At 41.7% G+C, this 24959-nt stretch overlaps 1 protein-coding gene across 5 annotated transcripts in view; it reads right to left on the bottom strand.

Annotated features, from left to right (window-relative positions):
- The window catches only part of chd6 (chromodomain helicase DNA binding protein 6), a 96597-nt gene that overhangs the window by 37247 nt on the left and 34391 nt on the right, over positions 1–24959 (bottom strand). For all 5 annotated transcript variants that reach the window (XM_074669056.1, XM_074669136.1, XM_074668973.1 and 2 more), the window contains exons 3-13: positions 18883–19507; positions 16434–16548; positions 12658–12811; positions 10278–10427; positions 8896–8961; positions 8617–8678; positions 2433–2550; positions 2263–2349; positions 2023–2160; positions 1402–1523; positions 12–255 (exon numbers count right to left, since the gene is read on the bottom strand). In XM_074669056.1, coding sequence (XP_074525157.1) covers positions 12–255; positions 1402–1523; positions 2023–2160; positions 2263–2349; positions 2433–2550; positions 8617–8678; positions 8896–8961; positions 10278–10427; positions 12658–12811; positions 16434–16548; positions 18883–19507 — 1881 coding nt within the window. The remainder of the gene's footprint in view (positions 1–11; positions 256–1401; positions 1524–2022; positions 2161–2262; positions 2350–2432; positions 2551–8616; positions 8679–8895; positions 8962–10277; positions 10428–12657; positions 12812–16433; positions 16549–18882; positions 19508–24959) is intronic.

Genomic DNA, 24959 nt, shown 5'->3' with positions numbered 1-24959 from the left:
AGGACACACACCTGAGAGTCTCTGTAGAACATCTCGTACTGCAGGATCATCTGCCGGCTGATCTGCGAGCCGTGGTACACGATCACGTTCATGTGCGTCCACGTCCGAAACTCGCGCTCCCAGTTGGTGATGGTGGACAGCGGGGCGATGATGAGGAAGGGCCCGCGGACCCCCATGGTGAAGATCTCGTACAGGAAGGTGATGGACTGGATGGTTTTACCCAAACCCATCTCGTCTGCCAGGATGCAGTTTTTCCTAAAGGGGGACAGGAGAGAGTCCAGGATCAGGTCTCTAAGTCTGAAAGTACGACCCCTGAAGATCTTTGATCAGAGGGTTGATACGTGGCACAACAATAGCAAAAAACAAAACACAAAGTGTGCATTTTTTTTAATCAAATTTAGGTACTCATTTAAAATTTTACATTTTTGCACATTTATTATGATCCTTTTTTTTCTTTATTTTTGCAAATTTTCAAAATTTCAATTTTTGGGGGGAAATTTTGCAAATATTTGAAATTTCAAAACTTTTCTACAGTATTCCAAAATGTGTTTTTTTTTTTTTTAATTTCTTCACTTTTCAACACTTTTTAATTTTCCAAAAAAAAAAATGTTGCAAATTTTTGAGATATAATTTTTTTATCTTACAATTTTTTGATTTTTTTTTAAATTATTATTTTTTAATTATTTTTTTATTTTCTAATTATTTTTAATTTTTTAAAAAATTTTGTCGTTTTCAAATTTTTACCCTTTTTTTTGTTTCAACATTTTTTTTATTTATGCACATTTTTCAAATGTATTATTTTTTCACATTTTTTGCAAATTTATTACAAATGAAAAACAAAGATTACACATGTACAATTCTATAAATTAAAAAAAAACTTCTAATTCTGTCTTATTTGCAATATTCCTCTGTTTAGTTTTCATATGAGTGTTTTGGCCGTCTAGGGCTTCCATAGCACAGACAGAGCAGCAACAAACAGCTCCTGAATATTTGCAGTTTAAATCATATCTCGTCATTTTAAGAGCCAGGAAATTGATTTTTTACTGTGAGTATTGATGAAAGAAGTATTTTTTTGTTTGTCAGTGAAAGGTACAATAAGTTCATAATGTCCTAATACAAGAAACTTTTCTCTTGTTGCATTGGCAGATTTTTAAACTTGTTACAAACAATTCAGACCTAATTTTGTCTTTAGATAACTTGAAATAAAACATTTTTCTGGACTGATCAGGTGAATATGGCTCATATTGAGTCTAAAAAGACATTTTCTACTGAAAATAAGACAAAAACACTTTGTAAGATTTCATATTTTTGCAGTGTTGCTGTTGAAATGTGCCTAAAACTGCTCTCATGTCTCGTCCTGGCTCCACCAGGTGAACTTCTGCAGCTGTGTGTGAGTCTCACCTGTTGTACCAGTTGAACAGTAACCAGTTCATGCCCTCTAACTGGTACTCTCTGAGCTGGTTCCCGTTCCTGTAGTCTCTGGAGCGATCCAACTTCTGCCACTTCTCTGGAAGAGGACGCTCCTGAGACGACAGAGAAACACAGAGAAAGGTTAAAGTGACGTCATCGGATCTTCCTGGAGCCAGAGATCCACCTGAGGCAGAGGACTTCAGTCCTTCCTGAGAGTCTGAGGGTTTGATTCCCAGCAGAGCACAAACAGACAAGGTTTCAGACGCTGAGAGCAGCTCTGAGCGCGTGCAGCCGCAGACGGAGAGGAACCAGGCCGACACGCTGAATCTGAGGTTTTCAGGGAGCGTTGGAGAGGAAACACAAAGCTGAGACGTCGCTGTTCGGTTTCTTTTTTTTAACTTTCATCTTCCCACAAACACAGAATGCAAACGAGGAGCTGGTGAATTATCCAGACCTCTAAATCCACGCCTACGGCTCCAGGACGCTCAGAGTACGACGACAGAAACCAGAGCGTCTCAGGTTCGAGTCCACCATGTTTTTACCTCTTTAAAGCTGACCCTGTGATCTATTTCTCTCCTCTTCCTCCTCCTCTTCCTCCTCGTTCATACTCACGATGTGTCTCAGGTCGGCCGGCAGCTTCTGGATCTCCTCAAACTCCTTGATCTTCTCAGGGTCCAGGTCCTCCTGCAGCTCCCACGTGGCCTCCTCGTAGGAAAGGCTGCACCACTTCACCAGGTAATGAGTCACCTCCTACACACACACACACACACACACAGGAACACACACAGAGTCAGTGTGTGTGTGAGAGAGAAAAGCTTTTAACAGGACACACTCGGCGCTGAGCGGACCCACCTCTCCGGTCTCTGTGTCCGTGGTCACCGCCACCTCCAGCACTCGATCCACCTCCACGTAGTCCGGGTTAAACAAGTCCTCATCGGGCTGCGGAGAGGACACACACAGAGTCAGTGTGAAGGGGAAGTGTGTGATAAAAGGAGCTGACAGCGAGGAGAAACAGCGCTCACCTCCGTGAACAGGTGCTTCATCTGAGCCTGTTTGGTCCTGAAGCGTTTGATCTTCTGGTGGATTCTGGGATCCTTCTCCAGCTCCTCCAGAGTCGCCCATTTACAGTGCAGGTAGGAACTGACACACACAGGAAAGAAACACACATTCAGTCTGTGCAGCACGCCGACATCGACCGCCTCATCCCTCCCTGCAGAGCGTTTACAGGAGCACGGAAAGATCCAACGATCAGTCGAGCTGCAGATGATCGGTGCTGCACGTGTTTTCCATGAGGAGTGAGTCATCTGTCATCCTCACTATCTCTGCTGACAGGGACACAGGCAGGTAAACAAAACAGCAACATGACGGACAGGTGTCGATGCATCAACATCTCAACCTGAGACTGAAACAAACTCCTGACGCCCAGGAGACCCTCACCCTCAGAGCTGCACGCCATCGAAGACTTTACTTTTCTCATTTCACTTATTTCCAAAGCTGCAATTCAAACCAAATTTCTCCCAGACATTGGTATTATCTCAAATAATCCACACATGAAAAGAAATCACAACGTTCAGGTCCATAAATAATGATTATGTGGAATTAAGTACGATAACACAGGAAAAAAGTATTGAAGACGCTAACTGAGACTCATCCAATACTTAGTGGAGAAGCCTTTGTTTGCAATGACAGCTTCCAGAAGCTTCTTGTATGTTTGAACTAATGGCCCACACTGCTCAGGAGTGATTTTGGCCCATTCCTCTGCACAGATTGTCTTTAAATCTGGAATATTCTTTGGTGCCCTCTGGTGAACCCTTTTCTTTACCTCTTCCCACAAATGTTCAGTTGGATTGAAGTCAGGTGATTGACTAGGCCAAGGGTCTTCAACCTGTGGCTCTGGAGCCTCATGTGTCTCTTTGACTCCTTTGCAGTGGCTCCTTGTAGATTTAAATGAACATAATTAAAAATAATAAAATTGAAAATTTTCTTACAGAGGGTGTTGATGATTACAGACAATGACACTTACTAAATTCATGCCTTATCATATTCAAGCAGAATTTCAAAATTTTAAAAAATTTGGAAAATGTATTAGATTTTAATTTCATTGAAAAATTTTGTAATTTTTTGAATTTTTCAAAATTTGTTAGAAATTTTTTGCATATTTTTCACATTTTACTTTTATGGATTTTTTTAAGTTTATGATTTTTTATTTTTTTTTGCAAATTTTTTAAATATAAAAAAAAGAAATTCTGCAAATGACCAAAATCTCATTTTTTATATTTTTACAAAATTTATAAAATAATGATTTTTTTGCATTTTTTTTATTTTTTGCAAATCTTAAAAATTTAAATTTTTAAAACAACATTTGCAAATTTTTGCCACAAACAACTTTGTGAAATTTAATGAAGTTTTTGCATATTTTGGCAACTTTTTGATTTTTTAGTAAATTTATTAAACATTAAAAAAAGAAAACAGATCACATGTATCATTTTATAAATCATATGTGTGATTTTTTTCACATATAGAATTCTATTTCCTTTTTTGCCTTTATTGTTTTAAGATAAAGTCGATCTTGTGGCTCCTGAATGACTTTAATCCAGGTGTACCAAGGCAAAACGGCTCCTATGAAAGTAAAGGTTGCAGACCCTTGGACTAGGCCACTCTAACAGATTGATTTTCTTTTTCTGAAACCATTTGAGAGTCAACTTTGCCGTGTGCTTTGGATGGTTGTCCTGCCGGAAGGTCCAACCACGTCTCATCTTCATCATCCTGGTGGATGGCAGCAGATTCAGATCAAGAATTTCCCCATACATGGCTCCATTCATTGCTCCGTCAGTTATATGAAGTTTGCCAACACCATGAGATGAGAAACAACCCCATGCCATGATGCTTCCACCTCCAAACTTCACTGTTGGTGTAGTGTTTTTTGGCTGATGTGCAGAGCCATTTCTCCTCCAAACATGGTCTGTAGTATGACAGCCCAAAAGTTCAGTTTTGGTCTCATCTGACCAGACAACATTCTCCCAGTATTCTACAGGCTTGTTAAGATGCTGTTTAGCAAACTTTAAACCAGCTTCAACATGCCTTTTCTTGAGGAATGGAGTCTTGTGGGCTGAGCGTCCATAGAGGCCATGGTGGTGGAGTGCATTGCCTATTGTTTTCTCTGTAACAATTGTACCTGCTGCCTCCAAGTCTTTCTGGAGCACTTTCAGGGTGGTCCTTGGCTGGTTGAGTCCTCTTCTGACTATCTTTCTGACTCCCTGGTCAGAAATCTTCAAGGAGCTCCTGTGCGTGGCCTGTTGATGGTAAGGTGGTGCTTCTTCCACTTGTGAATAATGGCCCCAACGGTGCTGACTGGAATATTCAGGTGCTTTGATATAAGTCTGTAACCAGTTCCATTCTGATGCTGAGCAACAATCAGGTTGTGAATGTCTTCAGAGAGCTCTTTGCCTTTACCCATCATGAGGTGTGTGGTATTTAACTGCTTGGTGAAAAAACACCTTTTTTATAGGACCATCAATTTGCTCTAGCCCAGCTGATGTTGGTTTGCACTAATTGGAAGTCCAAGTAATAATTACTGACAGATTTCAGGTGGTATGGTGCATTTCCTGTCCAAAGTATTCAGCCTTTCCATGGTGTGTTCAATCCTTTTTTCCTGTGTTATCGTACTTAATTCACCATAATCATTATTTATGGACCTGAACGTTGTGATTTCTTTTCATTTGTGGATAATTTGAGTTAATATCAATGTCTGGGAGAAATTTGGTTTGAATTGCAGCTTCGGAAAATAAATGTGTTAAGAAAAAATATGACGCGTTTAATACTTATTTTCCCCACTCTAGATTATTAAACAAAAACTTAACCAACGCTCAGAAATCTTCATCAGATTTGGACTGAAGTGTTATTTTATCATTATTTAGAGGACATCATGTGTGTTTTCCACCAGCTGAATCCTTCACCCAGCAGCAGGAAGCCTCTCATACAGATAGTGGTATTGTCTAACTGTAAATATCAAACTCTGCTCCTCTTTCTGTCCCTTTCAACCTGTGCGTGCATTAATTACAACAAAACGGTGTCAAAGTGGAGCAGTTTGATCTCTTCATGAATTATTCATCACTCCAGGGGATAAATTAGGATTATATTAATGACTGAATATCCGAGCAGGACCTCGGTTTGAGAAACAAAGAGCAGGAACAAAACACAGAGAATCTCCAGAGAGCTGTGGATGAAAACACGTCGACTCAGCCGGGAGAATAAATGTCAAACAGAGAGATTCACTGGAGTGAGGACGCTCCTCGATTGTTTCTAACGTCAGGAGGAGACAACGCGGTGTCCAATCATCATTCAGTGATCACCTGATGCTCTCAGCAGCTCAGACTGTGAGTGGCCGGTTACTCAACGCGCTGGACTCTGATTCCTGTGAAGGATGGCATGAAAGTGGAATCTGGCTGCCACACGCAAAGATTATTGAGTGGAAAATGCCAGATCCCTATCATATTTAAGTTTTCAAACTAACATAACATTTTCCTGGTGGCATGCTCAAGCTATTTTAGCTGGCATGGGAGTTTCTTCGTGGCATATTTAAGATTTTAAACTGGAATGTCAGTTTTCTAGAGGCATTTTAAAGTTTATTTACTGGCATGTGAGTTCCTTAGTGGCATATTCAAGATTTCTTTAATAGCATATTATTTTCTTAGTGGCATAATCAAGTTTCTGAACTGGCATGTCAGTTCCCTAGAGGCATATTCAAGTTTTTAATGGCATATCAGTTTTTTAGACTGGCTTTCCAGTTTCCTAATGGCATGTTCTTGTTGTTGGCATGTCCAGTCTTCTAGCAACATATCTAAGTTTTCAAACTAACATAACATTTCCCTCGGAGCATATTTAATTTTTTTCACTGGCATGTGAGTACCTTAGTGGCATATTGAAGATTTTTTTATCCAGCATATCAGTTTCTTAGTGGCATATTCAAGTTTTCAGACTGGCATGCAAGTTCCCTAGTGGCATATTCAAGTTTTTTCAGACTGGCATGTGAGTTACTCGGCATATTTAAGATACCTTTACCAGCTAGCAATTTCTTAGTGGCATATTTAAGTTTTTAAACTGGCATGTCAGTATCCTAGTGACATACTCAAGTTTTCTTTACCGGCATTACAGTTTCTTAGTGGCATATATAAGTTTTTAAAGTGGCATGCAAGTTCCCTAGCGGCATATTCAAGTTTTTCACAGGCATTCAAGTTCCTTAGTGGCATTTTCAAAATTTCTTTACCTACATATCAGTTTCTAAGTGGCATATTTAATTTTTTACACTGGCATATCAGTTTTTTTAGAGGCATATTCACGATTTCTTTACCTACATACCAGTTTTCTTAAAGGCATATTTAAGTTTTCAAACTAACATAACATTTTCCTGGTGGCATACTCAAGTTATTTTAACTGGCATGGGAGTTCCTTAGTGGCATATTTAAGTTTTTAAACTGGAATTTCAGTTTTCAAGAGGCATTTTAAAGTTTATTCACTGGTATGTGAGTTCCTTAGTGGCACATTCAAGATTTCTTTAATAGCATATTATTTTCTTAGTGGCATATTCAAGTTTCTGAACTGGCATGTCAGTTCCCTAATGGCATATTCAAGTTTTTAATGGCATATCAGTTTTTATAGTGGCATATTTAAGTTTTCAGACTGGCTTTCCAGTTTCCTAATGGCATGTTCTTGTTTTAAATCAGGCATTTTAGTTTCCTAGTGGCATATCAAAGTTTTTAAACTGGCATTCCGGTCCTCTAGCAAAATATTTAAGTTTTCAAACTAACATAACGTTTCCCTGGGAGCATATGTATTTTTTTTCACTGGCATGTGAGTTCTTTTGTGGCATATTGAAGATTTTTTTTACCAGCATATCAGTTTCTTGGTGGCATATTAACGTTTTTAAACTGGCATGCCAGTTTCTTAGTAGCATATTCAAGTTTTCAGACCAGCATGCAAGTTCCCTAGTGGCATATTCAAGTTTTTCACTGGCATTCAAGTTCCTTAGTGGCATTTTCAAAATTTCTTTACCTGCATATCAGTTTCTAAGTGGCATATTTATTTTTTTTGAACTGGCATATCAGTTTTTTTAGTGGCATATTCAAGATTTCTTTACCTGCATACCAGTTTCCTTAGCGGCATTTTTACGTTTTCAAACTAACATAACATTTTCCTAGTGGCATACTCAAGTTATTTTAACTGGCATGGGAGTTTCTTAGTGGCATATTTAAGTTTTTAAACTGGAATGTCAGTTTTCTCGAGGCATTTTAAAGTTTTTTCACTGGCATGTGAGTTCCTTGGAGGCATACTCAAGATTTCCTTACCAGCATATCAGTTTCTTTGTGGCATGTTCAAGTTTTCAGACTGGCATGCATGTTCCCTAGCGGCATCTTCAAGTTTTTTAACTGGCATGTAAGTTCCTTAGAGGCATATTCAAAATTTCTCTACTGGCGTATCAGTTTTTTGGTGGTATATTTTATTGTATTGCATATTGGTATATTTAAGTTTTCAGACTGGCATGTGAGTTCCCTGGAGGCATATTCCAATTCAAATCAAGTTTGACTGTTTTTCTTTTTTACTTTTTAATGAAAGGACCTTTAACTGCTTTAAATGCTTTGACGTGGCATATGACACCATATGTACATAGTATTTAAAATCTGTCAAGCACTTTGTTATTTAGTTTTCACTGTTTGAAATTCAGAAAGTTTGTGATTTGATTTTGTGCTACACACTCATGTGCAGTAGGTGGCGTTAAGCTTCTAAGTTATTTGCTGTCAAAGAAGAAGAATCATTCATTCCATTTCATCAGCCATGACAGGGTGGCTAAGCTAGGCTATGCTAATGAGAACAAAGTTAGCTGATCAATCTTAATCAACTGCTTATCGTCATATTGATAACAGGCTGTAACTTTCCAAACACTCAGTTACACCGAACAAGAAAAGACAGCTAAGACAAAGATTTGACTGTAAGAGTGTTTCCTGTTTTCTCTGACACACACACACATGTAGACACTGTTAAAGACCATAAAACACACATCCGTCTTCATTGTTACTAAAAAAAAATACTGTCAGTGAAAACAACATTTGAGACTCAGTCTGACAGACGGTCTCTGGATAGAAACACATCCCGCTGCAGGACTCAACACGGACAACACAGAGCAGAGTAAAATGATGAAGACTGACTCACAAATTTCTGTACTTGACGTAAAACTCCTCTCTGTCCTCCACTTGGTCCTCTGATGAAGAAGTCTGACGAGACGAGACGAAGCAGAGAGGAAGAGGAAGATGAAGTGAAGGAGAAATAAATTTACAGTGACAGCAGGAGAGAGGATTTAAGAATGAGGAGAGGAGACCGTTCACTTCATTACTGCAGGAAACTGTCTGCGCGTGTGTGTGTGTGTGTGTGTGTGCAGCAGAGTGTGTGTGTGTGTGCAGCAGAGTGTGTGAAGCAGAGTGTGTGTGTCACCTCTTTCTTGGCCGTCCTCACTGACAGGATTTTCTCAATGATGTTGGCCTCGTCCTCAGGTGGCTCCTAGGGGACACGGACAGAAGACGACTCATGAGACTAGGGTCAGGGTTCAGGAAGCACTCGGAGAGAGCCTTCAGAGAGCGTTCAGGGATCGTTCAGAGAGCGCTTAGAGAGCGCTTAGAGAGCGTTCAGGGATCGTTCAGAGAGCGTTCAGAGAGCGTTCAGAGAGAGTGTTCAGAGAGAGTGTTCAGAGAGCTTTCAGAGATCATTCAGAGAGCGTTTAGAGAGTGTTCAGAGAGTGTTCAGAGAGAGTGTTCAGAGAGCCCTTAAAGAGCAATAAGAGAGCATTCAGAAAGAGTGTTCAGAAAGCTTTTAGAGTTTCAGGGGGCGCTGAAAGAGCGTCCAGAAATAACGTTTAGAATGCATTCAGAAAACGTTCAGAGAGCGTTCAGAGAGCATTTAGAAACATTTTTCAGGGAGCATTCAGGGAGCATTTAGAGAGAATGTTCAGAGAGCATTCAGAAAGCAATCAGAAAGCAATCAGAGAGCATTCAGATAGCGTTCAGAAAGACCGTTCAGAGAGCATTCAGAAAGCGTTCAAAGAGCATTCAAAGAGCGTTCAGAGAGTGTTCAGGGAGCGTTCAGAAATAACATTCAGAGAGCATTCAGAGAATGTTCGAAGAGCATTCAGAGAATGTTCGAAGAGCATTCAGAGAATGTTCAGAGAGGGTTCAGAAAGCGTTTGGAGACAGTTTAGAGACGGTTTAGAGACCGTTTAGAGACCGTTTAGAAAGACAGTCCAGGGAGTGTTCAGAGAGAATGTTCAGAGAGCGTTCAGAGAATGTTTAGAGAATGTTCAGAGAGCGTTCAGGGAGTGTTCAGAAATAACATTCTGATGTGTTAGGATAATGTTTAGAGAATGTTCAGAGAGAGCGTTCAGAGAGAGCGTTCAGAGAGCGCTTAGAGAGCAATCAGAGAGCGTTCAGAAAGAGTGTTCAGAAAGCTTTTAGAGTTTCAGGGGGCGCTGAGAGAACGTTCAGAAATAACGTTCAGAATGCATTCAGAAAACGTTCAGAGAGCGTTCAGAGAATGTTTAGAGAATGTTCAGAGAGCGTTCAGGGAGCGTTCAGAAATAACATTCTGATGTGTTCAGATAATGTTTAGAGAATTTTTAGAGAGAGTTCAGAGAGCCTTCAGAGAGAGTTTAGAGAGGGTTTAGAGAGTGTTTAGGGAGCTTTCAGACTGCGTTAAACAGGAACCCTTCATTTGAGCACAAACGAGAGAGACCGCCACAAAAATAACCACAGAATAAACCCCCAAAGCCACAGAAACTCAGCCTCTGTCACCCCTGTGGGACTGAACCATCAGTGTTTCCGTACCTCGGCCTGCCACGCCAGAGCCGTGGCGTTCAGCGCTGAGATCCGACCGGCTCCAAGAACTGCGATGGTCTCTCCGTCGTCGTCCACCACCTTGAAGTCCAGATCCTCGTTGTACTTCCTCCTCTTCACCTGCCGTCCTGAACGCCGCTTCTGAAAGGACCCAAACAAAACGGTGAGGACGCTTTGAGAAGCAGAATAATCTCCGTGCTCCGACTGAGGCAGTGAGAGGATTATTTAACACGCAGACACAGTCTGAGCCGGTCTGAGCTTCATCCTGACGTAAAGGCTGAAACACCATTTAAACAGTTTCACTTTTTAACAGTCTCACGGAGCAGTTTCCTGAACTGCTGAGATTTAACCGTGACCCCTGACCCCAGGAGCCAACAGGTACGAGAGAAAAACACAAAATCAAATAAAATAAAATAAAAAGGAGACGGTAAGACGGCAGCATTAATGTGAAGAAAACGACTTCAGAGCATTTAAAGGTCAAAGATTTATTATACTGAATCTAATTTTCTGAGAGAAGAAGAATAAAGTCAGACAGAGCATGAGAATAATTTAATCATTTTCTCTAAACGTTCAGAGTTTAATCTTGTAACAAGTTAAACTCATTAAATTAAAACTTTTCTCTTCAAACTTTCAGATTTCACTCTCAGAACAAGGTTAATTTCATAACATTTAGTTTCTATTTCCCAAAGTTTATGATATTAACTTTAACAATTACAATCCTAACTTGTTAAGAGGGCTGGGGCGATATGTTTTTCTCCTGATTCAATTCTTTAGGAAATTTTGGGATGCGGATTTAATTGAAATTTTGATTCTGGATATTTCCGATTTTTGTGATTTTTTTTTTTTTTAACACCAGACCATGAGAAAAAGTTGAGTAATGATGTTGACGTCTACAGGCTATATCAGGAGCCATATTTTTTTTTAAAATGCACAGGGACCTGACATCTCAACTTCTTCCAACCCAGCTTATAAATAAAGACTAAAATAAAAGAATTAAATTTGAAAAAAATGTTTTTTTTATTTGAAACAAAAAATCCTGATTTAAATTGGTTAAACAAACAATCCTGATACTTCGGTAAAGAGATTTTTTCCCTCCCACCAATAATTGTTAGACTAAAATTCTCCTTACACTTCAATTTGAACTCATTACATTATACTACAGAATATTTTTTTACTATTAGATTGTATCCTTATTATTATGATATTAACTCATTAAATTAAGATTTTTAACTCGTTACGTTACTTTTTCACTTTTTACATGAAGATGCTATATTATTTTACAGCATTACACTTCAACACTGGGACATTTTATTAACACTTTATATACTTACATTTCATATAATATTATACTTGTGAAATTTTAATACTACACCCATAATAAAATACTTAATTTATGTCAATTTGTCTTTTTTTTCTTTTGTTTTGTGGCAAAATGAAATTAACATGAGCAATCACATTTATGTTTCTGGATTTTTTTTGTTTGTTTGTTGTATTTCTGTAAGAAAAGTAATATTGGAAGGCTAAAAGGTGTGCTGGTTGACATTTTTTTTTTCAGTCTTGTGTAATATATATTTTTTTTTTTTTGTGAGAGAAGGGGCAGATATAAGAATTTGTTTTCTTCTTACTGCTTTTTTAAATAATTTGAGATTTTTTATATTTTGATTGAATAAAAAAATCAAAAAATAATGAAAAAAATATGACAGTATAAATGAAAAAAAGACTAAACTTAAAAAAAATGTAATATTGTTTTTTTTTCACATTATTATTTTAACCTTGTAACTTTAAAACTTGTTTTCTTTATAACATTTATATTTTTTATTTATTTATTTAATGGGACAGAGCATATTCATGAACGTTTCAGCACACACAGCATCCATGTAAATACGCCTGAGTTAGCTACAAGGCTAATTTATCTTTAAATCTAAACTTTTTTGTTTTTGTTTTTTTTACTGTAGCCTTTTCCTGTGACCTAAACTTGGTACATGTAGGAAAACGTCTATAACATTACACTATCTGAAAGATTTCACTTAAAATCAAACATTTATTTTTGTCTTTAGATTTTTAAGAAAGGGTAAAATATGAAAGTTTATTTCAGGAACCACTGGGTCAAACTTTTAGAGTATTTGAAGGCGCTGGATCCAGAGTTTGAAGACTTTTAAAGGAAAGTTTAATCTCGGTTTAATCTCCTTTATTTTGACTGTTTGGATTAATACTGAACACACAGCTCAGATGAGCTGATGATAATAGCCTGATCATCCGTCCTCATGGTGGCGCTGCAGTGAGCTCACACCCTAAAACCTGCACACTTTAACTGATCCTGATCATGTGTTAGAGCGGTCCTGGTCTGGACCAGGGACCAGGTCTTACTCACGTTAGCGTTATCCAGGGGGTCCTGGCTGTCGTCTCCTCCCATGTTGAGGGACATTGAGGTAGTGTCGTCACTCTCCGCCCCCTCCTGGACAGCCGGCTCCTGGTTTCTCCTCTTCCCCTTCTTCTTCTTCTCCACCGGCGCTGCGCCAGGATCTCTGCACGAGGAAGAGGAGGAAGAGGAAGAGGAGGAAGAGGAAGAGGAGTAATTATCAGCTCTGGTAGCCTGCAGCCGGTTTTCTGACAGAGACTGTGAATCTGTCTCTTTAGGTAAAATCAAAGCTGGGTTTTTTAAAGACGACGAGGAGCAGAAGGAGCGTCCACAGCCTCCTGCTGGTGTCAGATACAATCTGCAGAGTGGGTCAGAGAGCAGGATCTGATCAGATATCCTCTGATCTGATCAGATATCCTCTGATCTGATTCCTGTAAAGTGGGGAATAACGATCATGACGCCTGAGCAAAGTGACGATTATCATCTTCATTAATCTGTAGAGGAGTGAAGAGGAGGTGGAGATGAAATGAAGACTCTTCATCAGGATCTGAACACTCAGAGAAATGTAAACACCCATCAGCATAATAACAGCCAAACACACACGTAATGTGGCGCAGAGGAAAGTGTTTTTATTAAAGCAGAGGAGTCGACAGGTGAGCCCGCTCGCAGAGAGAACAGACAGCGTGAAATACTGAGATTATTATATCTCTAATCAGCTGACAGAGATGAATCTGTGTGTGGGAGTGAGTTTGATCCTCAGCTGAAGAAAAACTCTGAGGCAGAGGAGGAGGAAGGAGCCGGCTGCTCTCCATCAGGAGCTGAAGCGTCTCTCTCTGTTTCAGATTTCTTCCTCCGAGCCCACAGAGCTTCAGATGAGTCAGGTTTCTGAGCCGGAGTCTGACCTGTGTCTGAACTCCGTCTGCAGAGTCACTAATTAACTTCAGAGAGGGAAACTGTCTGAATCACAGACGAGCATCTTCCTCTTCCTCTGAAACTCGACGTCTCCTCTCTGAGCTTCATCAAACGCTGCTCATCCTCGGCTTCCTGATAAAACAACTCATCACTTCGTCTGATCCAAACATCAGACACAGTTTGGAGAATCCTTCATGAACTGTGACCCACACTTTGACATGCAAAGTCTCCTTCATGGATTTAAAACTGTAAAAAAGAAGTATCTTTTAAGGTTTTTCTGCGTCAAAAACATTTTTATTGAGTTTATAAGTGAATAAATGTGAATTTGTTACTGGATCTGGATTCTCCAGATGTAAATATTTAGGAATAAGTAAAAACTGCACGTCATGTGATGTTTATGTGCTGTTTTTTTTGTATGCTATTGACAGGACGCCATCTAGAGCCTTGGAGTGGTTATAGCAGTATTCTAAGTTGTTTGGAACCTTGCCGTAGTGAACATCACTTTTCTTTCATTTACCTGTGAGTATTTGACATGTTTATGTGATGAAAGTTGAAATTGTATTCCAAAGCCAAAGTTGTACCGATGTATGCTAACTGCTAGCATATCAATGCAATTTCCCATATATAGTAGCATCAAGCTAGCTCTATTTTGTCTGTATAGTTTTTGGAAAATAAGGAGATTTAGAACATGTTCAATGTGTTGAATAAGAATCTGGTGTCAGAGAGTAATCTTCAGTAAAACTTCAAGCTGAAAATCCCGAATCAAGAGTTTTCTTGGGAAATGTTAGCTAACTGCTAAGCTAAGATAGCTGCAGCAGACTAGTCTGGCGGCTCTGGTGTAATGTAAAGAACTGATAAGAGGATCGTTTAGTATAAAGGTTAACGATTCTGATGGACGAAAACATGTTGCATCAGCTCTCTCATCATTGTTTTCTGGGTCTTTTCCTTTTCTCTTTTAGGTTTTCTTTTTTTTTGGAGCCTGTCGTTACTTTTCATGTCTAATGTTTCGGTCACTGACACCAAACTGGTTGTGTTTGCAGTGGTGTTTTTACTTTTTTTTGCTCCTGTGTGTGTCCAGAGATACTTTGTGGAACCATTGTTTCTAGACAAGATTTCACCTGTTAGCAGCCTGTTGCATGTTGATGCTAACGGGTGCTAGGCCCAATGTTCTCTGTGAGCTAAGGAAACGGAAGCGAAGATGACTTGTTGGTGCTTCTTTGTGAGCTTGTGACCTGTCCTTCCATCCATCCATCGTTATTGGGAACATAAGATCTATCGCCAAGAAGATGGACGAGCTAGCCGTGCTAACTTAGCACCACACAGGATTTCACCTGCTGTCAGCGGACAGGAAACACGAGAGACAGACTGAACAAACTGGAGAAGAAGTGGATGTTCTGCTCTTGATACTTTCTTGTGTTGCTGCTGTGACTCTGAATTTCCCTTTGACGATTAATCAAGTATTTCACTCTATTCTACTCTATTCTATTCTACTCCATGGGTTTGTAAGGACTGACGCGTTTCTGTTTCTAGCCGTTGAGAGCATCTCCGCTGTCTGAGTTTACCCATTTGTCTCTGAGAGTCTTCCTCAGCGAGCAGAAAGAGACGAAGAAACAGATTTAAACTGTTCCACATGAGGAGCTGATCTGTTTCTGTGACCTGATCCTGAACCTGACCTGGATCTGAACCTGAATCAGTTTTCTCTATTTTTACCCTCCAAAGCAGCTCCTCTTTCCATCTGTGTGATCAGCTCCTCTCTTTCAGACCGTCCCTCCTTCTGAGCATCTCTCATTTCTCTCCATCCATCCCTCCTTTCCTCCTTTCCTCCTCTTCTTTGTCTTTCTCTCCTCTCTTGTTTGAAACCTCTGACATCTGTTATCTCAGCCTGCCTCAGGGTTTATATCTCTGACTCTGTCTTTATTTCCAACGTTACTCTGATTACATCTCTCTACCTCTATCAGGAAATGCTCATTCTCTCCATCTCTTTATTTTCTGGATGAGTGTATCGCGGCTGTCATGAAGTCGTGCAGGACTTCCTGACCTCTTCTTTCCAGTCTCCCTGTGAATCCAGCGTCACATCTTTATCACGCTCTCTGATCAGTTCCTTAGTTTTATCTTCTCTCAGCTGAAAACCAGGAGGTCTGGGTATCAGGCTATGCTTTCACAACAATATATCCCTCTGGGAACCAAGGCCAGGTTTGTAGACTCGGACCAAACTTCAAAATAAAAGCCCTGGGTGAAAAACCTCAGAAAAACCTGCTCAGGCTTTTATTTTGAAAAGAAATCCTGCAGCGTTTCTAATATTCTCTGATCCAGATCGTGCAAATATTACCGATACATGAGATCAGTAAGCTCTGTTAGCATGCTAATTCAAACCTTACTGCAGCTTCCTGCAACACCTGAGCTAAAGAGTCTAAACCAGCTGCAGTAAGAGCGTGCAAACCCAAAGACACACACAGACTTCAGTCTAAGGCAGGATGTCTGCAGGAATCTGAGCTGCAAAGAAAGTTTGCGGTGCAGAGAAGCTATGTGCTTCTACTGTTTGTTGTCGTCTCTAAGCGGAGTCTGCAATAAGTTCACTGACGAGGATGCTACAGGAAGAGGAATCAGAAAAACTTGATCTGAATTGTTTCAAACCTGCAGGACGAAGAGGACAGATCCTCAGAAGTCGTCTCTGCATGAATGAAAGTCTGAGTCCTGACAACAACGGCACACCTGAGAGCAGAGCGCGTGCTCCTCAGGCTCAGAGACCAACGCTTTGATTTGTTGAGGACGACACTTTTAAAGCCGCTCTGCTCCCTCTGACTCCTTCTCCTCTTTATCAGCGTCTCCTCCTTCCTCACCCTGAATCTCTCCTTCTGTCTTTGAACACGTCTCACCTGGGTTTGCGGCCCCTCTGTCTGGGCGCTGAGGGGCCCGGGGTCTTGCTGTTGGCCGCTCCATGGTTCTTGGTGTGGATCTGGACTTTAGGGTGGAGACCCGAGGGAGGAGGAGCTGATGGAGGAAGAAAAGTGTCACTGAGGAAATCATAAAAACCAGTCCAGAGGGAACAGATTAAATTTAAATTAAACTGGACACGATAAACACACATTATTTTATCATTTAATCTCAAAGAGTGAAATGAGATTACTGTCACAGGTCTGTTGAGTTTAAAAACTTTAGTGTTTAACTGAAGAAGACAAGCAGATTAATTATACAGAATAATAAACTTACAAAACTAGTATTTGAAATACAAAATTAATAAAACCACAGGTGTGAAAAAATAATCATAATTAATTAATCCCTAAGGAAAATGAAGGGATTATAAACAAAAGAAGTGGTAGAATGCTTGGCGGTTTTGTCTTCAGTGATATTTTTTACTACTTTTTTCTCCTGTGTTTGTCTGGAGATCCTACATGTAACCATGGCTGCATTGTTTACATGTAAAATCAGCTTTTAGTAGCCTGTAGCATGCCGATGCTAACTGGTGCTAGGCCGGATGTTTCCCCACAAGGTGAGGAGAAGGAGGTGAGGACGACGTGCTGGTTCTCAGGTGTGAGCTAAGAAGTGACGACATGGACCTGTCCTTCCATCCATCGTTATTGGGAACGTAAGATCTATCTCCAATAAGATGGACGAGCTAGCTGTGCTAACCCAGCAACAGAGGGAATACCAGAGGGCAGAGTAGCATCATGCTATTCACAAGCTGTCAGCATCTATTTTCTTATGGACCTTTTTGCACTTTCTATACACTTTCTTACTTTGGTTTTCTTGATTGCTGCTGTGACTTTAATTTTGTTGTATTGTTTCAGTGACAATAAAGTTCTACTCTATTTTATTCAGTTATGATGAGGAAAAATGTCACATTTATGAGACAGAAGCTCAAAGCTTACATGTGAAGCTAAAAAAAAAGAGTTGTACAAGTCAAAAATACAAAACGAGAAAATGACTTGATCATACCATTGACTTTTATCTCTGATATATAATTTCTATGTCAACATTTTTGTCTCCGAATTTTTCAGTTTATGGCACATTTATGACTTTTTATCCAACATATGATTTTAAATTAGTGTTTTTTTAATTCATGATAAACAGATTTGTACCTAAATAAAGCTTTACTGGTTTTTCTGAGCACTCAAAGTGCTTCAACACTTCCACACTCTGTACGCTAAAGGTAGAGTGTGCAAGATTTTCCATAAGAAGTAAAATATCAACTTTCACAGGAATACTCATCATCTCCTCTGGGCCTCTAAACATGTGTGTCAGTGTCTGTGTCTGCCTCAACCCCCTCCTCTGCCTGGATGTTGATGTTTTTTGATGTGTTGACTAGTGAGTTGACACTCATCTTTTCTTACAGACCTTTTGTTGTTTTGACTCTAAAGGAGTCAGACATCATAAGCAAAAACTCTTCTCGTCTTTCAGGAGCTGTTTGATTTTTTCTCTTGCCCAAGTAGCAGAAGAGTTACGGTAATAAGAACAGCTTGCATCAGTTGTTGCATGTAATTGAAATGTTGTTGCACACAGATTTCTGTGAAGCACAGTAACACCACGGATCATCAAAAAGCTTGTTGTTTGTTCTTTCAGGAGCCACTTGAATTTTCTTTGCCCAAATAGCTGGAGAGTTACGGTAATTTAAAGAGCGCTTGTAGAACAGGAGCGCTGATGCTCTGATGGGTTTTTAAGACTTAAAACAGGCAGTTGATAGTGGAAAGTTCTCATTTAGTGAAATAAAATAAAACGTAAACATGTTTTCTGAGTTTTGAACATATTTTTTATCTTGTGTTTGAAAAATATCCTGAAGAATCCACGTCCACAGCATCGAGCTCCATATCCACACCGAGGGACGTGACTGTTAATAAATCTGATTTTAAGCTTTGAATCAGAGCTAATGTATCCTCCCACACACACACACACACACACACACACACACACACACACGCTCCCCTCTTTATAAATCAGTCAGATTATAATCAGATGAGTTTATCTCCTCGTGTCTGATCCTAATTTAAGGAGGTTAAAAACAGAAACAGGCTGTTCCTTCAAATCAAGAGCACAAATGTTCCAGATTAAAGCTGCAACACACTCAACTGTTTACACACACACACACACACACACACACACACACACACACACACACACACACACACACACACACACACACGTGATCTATTTAAGGACGTCGCTGTGAGTCAGACCAGGCCTAAACGAGCGCCGTTCGAGAAACATGAGTGAAACTGTCTGACACCATCACACACACTCACATTAACAGTTCCCTCACACACACACACAGGGGTTTGAAGTGTGTGTGTGTGTGTGTGTGTGTGTGTGTGTGTGTGTGTGTGTGTGTACCTTGGTTCTTGGGTAGAGGAGGAAGGACTTTGATTTTGGGTTTCCGTCCTCGTTTCCCAGGAACCTTGACGGGTCCCTGTGGGGGTCCGGGTGCCGCAGCTTTCCCCCCGGTCACATTCTTCAGCTCAGTCCTGATCTCCTTCCTTCCCTCCTTCCCTTTTGTCCTCCTCTCCTTCCTCTCCTTCCCTTCCTTGGGCTCCTTGCTCCTCCTCAGAGAGACCGTGGCGGCCTCCTTCTCCTCGCGGCGTTTCTTTGGTTTGCTGCTCTCCCTTTCCACCGCCTCCCGTTCCCTCTTGTCCTTTTTCCTCCGTTTCTTCTTCACCCTCCCTCCTCCTCCTTCTCCTCCTCCTCCATCGTCCTCTTCGCTCAGCGATGAAGGAGGTCTGGGCGCTGCTGCTCCTGCGGCGTGGACCCTGGACACCGTGCAGTGATTGGACGTCGCCGTGCTGCCCACGGGGGTGAGGAGACGGAGCTGGTCCTTCGTGCCCACCACCAGGTGACCCCGTGGGATTGTGGGAGTTGTAGTTTGTGCGTTGCTGTTTTGGTCCAAGGCGGAGGAGGAAGAGGAGGAGGAGGCTGCGGAGGAGGCCGGAGGAGGTGTGTGCTTCAGGAGACCCGTGAACATCTGACGGAGACAGAAACAGAAGCAGAGTCATTTCTCAACGTCACGCCATAATTTACAGGATTAACAAACTGACTCTCAGATTAAATGATAGCAGGACGCTGCGATCCTCGAGCCATGTTCAGAGAGACCGTGACCAAACACAGACCCTGTCAGCCTCTCACTGCTCTGAGGTCAGTTTTTAACACATCAGCATTAATCACGATGACTGCAGCACGCGGTCACCACGGCTCAGCGTCAGTCTGCAGACGGACGAAGGAAACGACGGGAAACAGACGCAGAGCTGCAGAAAACATCCTGATAAGAGAAACAGCTTGATTCTGCTGCAGAAAACACTGAAACATGACAGAAAGCAGGAGGAACACGTGCGATGTGACCTCATTAAAGCTTTATAAAACAGAGTTTATCAATAGATATAAGAGACGGCTTCTGATAGAGGACGAATGAATCAATCACACCATCAATAACCCAACTCGATCCATACGCAGTGACCGCTGAGTGTCAGGAGGAGGTGGAGGAATGATTCTTTATCCTCTATTGAAGGTCTTATAGGAGGGAAGGGTCAATAAGACTGTGTGTGTGTGTGTGTGTGTGTGTGTGTGTGTGTGTGTGTGAGTGTGTGTGAGTGTGTGTGTGTGTGTGTTTCCATCACAGCTGCTGGATCATGCAGGTTATGGATTGGTTAAGTCTGCCTGCATGGATGCTGCCTGTTTGAGATCTGTCTCTCTGAACCCTGCCTACCATTAACCTTGTTAACCAATTGCTTACCCATTGATAAGTAGGTGTCACTCATGAAATTTCAAGTGCCACTAACTGAAGAAAAGTGTATCTGACGAAAAGGCAGGTGTCGCTACTAAAATGGCAAGTTTCACTGAGCTATTAGCAGGTGTCACTTACTAATTGGCAAGTGCCACTAATGGAATTCCAAGTGTCACTGAGCTGACTGGCAGGTATAGCTTACAGACAAGCAGGTGTCGCTAAAGAAGTGGCAAGTGTCACTGAGCCAATGGCAGGTGTCACTACTAAAACGGCAAGTTTCACCTAGCTATTGGCAGGTGTCAATGACTAATTGGCAAGTGTCACTAATGTAATTCCAAGTGTCACTGAGCTTATTGGCAGGAATCACTGACAGAAAAGCAGGTGTCACAAATGAATGTCAAGAGACAATGATCTATTGGCACGTGTCACCAACAGCTTTGCAGGTGGCAGTAATGGTATTCCAAGTGTCAATGAGTTGATTGGCAGGTATCACTGACAGATTGGCAGGTGTCACTAAGCTGTTGGCAGCTGCAGCAGTGCAACTGGCAGGAGTCACTCATGGAATTTTAAGTGTCACTGATAAGCAGGTGTCAGTAATGAAATTCCAAGTGTCACTGAGCTGATTGGAAGGTGTCACTGACAGACAAGCAGGTTTAACATATAAAGTGGCACTTGTCACCAAGCCAATGGCAGGTGTCCCTATGCTGTTGGCAGGAATCACAAATGAGTTTAAAGTGTCACTGAGCTGATTGGCAGGTGTTACTTACAGATAAGTCACTCATGAAATGGCAAAAGTCACTGAGCTACTGCAGATGTCACTTTGCTACTGGTTAGTATCACTGTGCTATCAGCAGGAATCACAGACAGAAAAGCAGATGTCACTTCAGAAATGCAAGAGACACTGAGCTATTGGCAAGTGTCACTAAGCTGATTGGCTGGTATCAGTAATAGAATTCCAAGTGTCACTGACAAATTGGCAGGTGTCACTAAGTTTTTGGCAGCTGTAGCAGTGCAACTGGCAGGAGTCACTCATGGAATTTCAAGTGTCACTGACAGATAAGCAGGTGTCACTAATTAAATGGCAAAAGATACTGAGCTTTTGGCAAGTGCCACTAATGGAATACCAAGTGTCACTGAGCTGACAGGCAGGTATCACTGACAAATAAGCAGGTGTCACTTATAAAGTGGCAAGTATCACTCTGCCACTAGAAGGTGTCACTGTGCCACTGTTAGGTGTCACTAAGCTTATTGGCAGGTGTCACTCATGGAATGCCAAGTGCCACAGAGCTGATTTGCAGGTATCACTGACAGATTGGCAGGTGTCACTTAGTTGTTGGCAGCTGTCACAGCGCAATCCGCAGGGGTCACTCATGGAATTCCATGTGTCACTAACAGTCAAGCACGTGTCACTAATGGAATGGCAATTGTCACAGAGATATTGGCAGGTGTCACTAAGCTGTTGGCAGCAGTCACAGTGTAACTGGAAGGGACCACTAAAGGAATTTCATGTGTCACTGACAGATTTGCAGGTGTCACTTAACCAGGGTCAGCTGTCATTGAGCGAGTGGCAGGTGTCACTCCAGATGGAGTCAGGCAGAGTATAGGGAGTGCAGTATGGTGTTGTTACAGAGAAGTGGCTGAATCAAGATATCCACCGCCAAAATCTGTGATGTCAAGATACAACCTGCCCAGAGAGATGTTCAGAGTCCCACTGGAGGTTGTTTCCATCCTCTCTCAGCAAACCTGATATGTTCTCAGCATCTTCATACGCTGCCTGCAGACGGAGCAGCTGAGGTTTCATTTGTACTTCTTGTTCTTGGGTTAGAGGTCGGTTTGTCCCAGATAAAATGGGCTTATGGAAATAAATCGGATGGGCTTTTGATTAATGAAGATTTCAGAAACATTGAGGAGAGGCGGTCTGTCCTGAGACACACACCTTCAGACGTATGTGTGAGTGTGTGTGTGTGTGTGGATGCAGAGAGCTGTGAGGTTAAAGAGTCTGAAGACGTCAGCGTGTTGGTGTGTATCCTCAGTACGGTGTCACAGACGGCACGCCGCACCGTCTGTCTCTGTGCTCTGCTGTCTGTGAGCGCCATCCATCTGCACACGACGTGACAGACTGCGCGTATGTTTCTGTGGCGAAGTCAGCGACACACACTGTAACACATTTTTCAGCTCCTGGCACAGGAAGTGGATCTGAAACCGGTCCAGAGAGCGGCTCAGGGCTGAGAATCTGTGAGGAAAACCATGAATCAGAGCACAGCTGATGGAGACGCAGGCAAACAGATCACAACACCCACACACACACACACACACGGAAACACACACAGAAACACACGCACAGTCTGGTGCAGGTTGTCAGAGAGACGGCAGCATGGTTCCCCTGGCAGCCAATCACAGCGAGCCGTACGAGCGTCTGTATTTAGAAACCAGAGAGAGAAAGGAGCGCGCTCAGTTCCCGGGTCAGAGCCAGTGGCTGATGCATGTGTGTGTGTGTGTGTGCATGCAAATCCTTGTGAGTGTGTATTTATCTGCAGTGTGTGATGTTGATGCATGTGCAGGCGTATCTGGAGCAGGTGTGTGTGTGTATGTGTGTGTGTGTGTGTGTCGTGAGGGCGATGCAGATGCAGACGCAGGTATGTGGAGTCATCTCAATGAATCACACGCACACGGCGAGCTTGGCGGCCTCCTCGCCAGCCGGTTTGGGATGAAGTAGGAAAGGAAGGGAAGGGGGGGGGGGGTTGAGCTGTTGCCATGGAAACTGGCTCCCTGTGCCAGAGCTGCAGGGAGGCGGACGTAAACACTCGGTCGTCATGGTGAAGCTTCGGTTGCCGACGCTCTCCTCCTTCACCTGTCTGATGACACCGTTCCTCCTTTAAATATCCTAACCACAGACCGCAGTGATGAACCCGCCAATCTGACGCCTGATTGGTCAAAAAAAGCAGACTTTAGAGGATGCTCGTGTGTCTGTTTTTGCAGATTAACACATCCAAGGTGCTCCGCAGAAAGAAGACAAAGCTTCATGCACGCAGGAGTCACGCAGCGGCAGTTGAGGGCCGCTCCAACCTGAGATATTTCAGGGGAAAAGGAGGAGTAAAAATAAACCACATGCAGGTCAGAGAGAGCTGCAGAGCTTACAGGATCAGGATATTAAAATATAACTTTAACATTGTTTAACTTCACAAACTGAATAATATATCCAACAGATGCTAACAGCACAGCGCTGTGTTTTACATCTTTTTTTTTCCACCACACCTGCTTTGAGCTTGTTGGGGGGGCTCAGCAGAGAAAAACTATTTCACAGGGGAAACATCACTGAAAAAAAGTTTGAAGCCATCGTGCTATGACAGTAAATACATTAATAACGTGGTGAAAGCTCTGTTTATCTCTGCAGTGGACACAAGGTGAAGCTAGCGAAAATAACATCAAAGAGCATTTGTGAAAGTGAGAGCGCTTACTCTGATGCTTCTTTTGAAAACCAAACAGAAACAAAAACAGAGCGCTCACTCTGTCACTATTTTGGAAACCCAACTGTGATTTGCTTTCATTTAAAGATAGCATACGTAGTGTGTCCTGACATTTGGATATTTGGTTTCCCATCACGCCTCACTGGAGTCTGTGACAACAAGTGAAGTGATCGAAACATGATGTGATCAGTTTGTCAACAGATGTTTAATCTGTGTTTCTGCTGAGCTGCACAGCGCACTGGTTTGATCCCTTTACTTTCTAATTTTGATGATTAGAGCCAAAATAGAGACAAAATAAACGTTTCAATGCCAGTGGGGAAACATGAGACAGTAGCGTCAGAGTCTGATATTTAAATTTGTAGTCTCGCACCCGAGTTGTGTTTAGTTCCTTTTGTTTATTTCTGTGTTCCACAGAATATGAGCTAGTGAAGCTACGACAAGTTTTCCATTTCTGTTCAGTCGTCACGAAGGTTTGACGCAGTACAACAACACAGTGTGAACACACAGGTCCAAGTCTGCAAATTTGTTCTACAGGAGAAAAAAAACTCCAAGTGTGGACGTTTATTTCAAGTAAAAAACTAAATCTGAATCAACAAGGACACTACACAGAAAGAGCTTTGAGCTGTTTTCTTTTGCTGTTGTTTTTTTTTTCTTAAAGAGAGACGCATATCAACAACTGATTGATTTTTTTCAATGGCGCAGTCATTTTCGGCTATTAAGACTTTTAAAAATCCTTGATAATCAAAAATTGGTTGTTAATCGATATTGAGACCTCAATCGAGGTATCGGACAGATGAACCTCCCCTTGCTGCTCCTCTGATGAGACCCCCTGAGGAGAAGAGGTCAGAGGGGAACTCTCTAACGTCCAGTCTGTGTCTGAGGGATGGAAAACCGTTTGAAGTCTGTGAGCATCGTCTGAACTGATGAAGGACACCGCTGTAAGTAGGACACTCGCTCTGACGCCGCTCGCCAACTAGGACACGTTTCCACACTGTCACAAACTTCACCTGACAGGACGAAGACGCTGAGGGGACAGAGAGCATCCTGCACACCTTTCTGTTTCTAACACACAGACTCCTCGTTCCTCTGGATCAGAGGAGACGGATCTGATTCAGGTCTTCATATCTGTGTCAGGAGTGAGAAGACTTCCTGTAAAATCAAACCTGGTCTGTTTGTTCACATTGACTCATATCTATACACGCCTCCTCTCAGCTGGACTGACCCAGATT

Source organism: Halichoeres trimaculatus, unplaced genomic scaffold, assembly GCF_033239565.1.
Source record: "Halichoeres trimaculatus isolate MK-OKI-2021-1 unplaced genomic scaffold, fHalTri1.1 fHalTri1_scaffold_1, whole genome shotgun sequence".
Classification (NCBI taxonomy): domain Eukaryota; kingdom Metazoa; phylum Chordata; class Actinopteri; order Labriformes; family Labridae; genus Halichoeres; species Halichoeres trimaculatus.
This window is presented reverse-complemented; position numbering and strand designations above follow the sequence as displayed.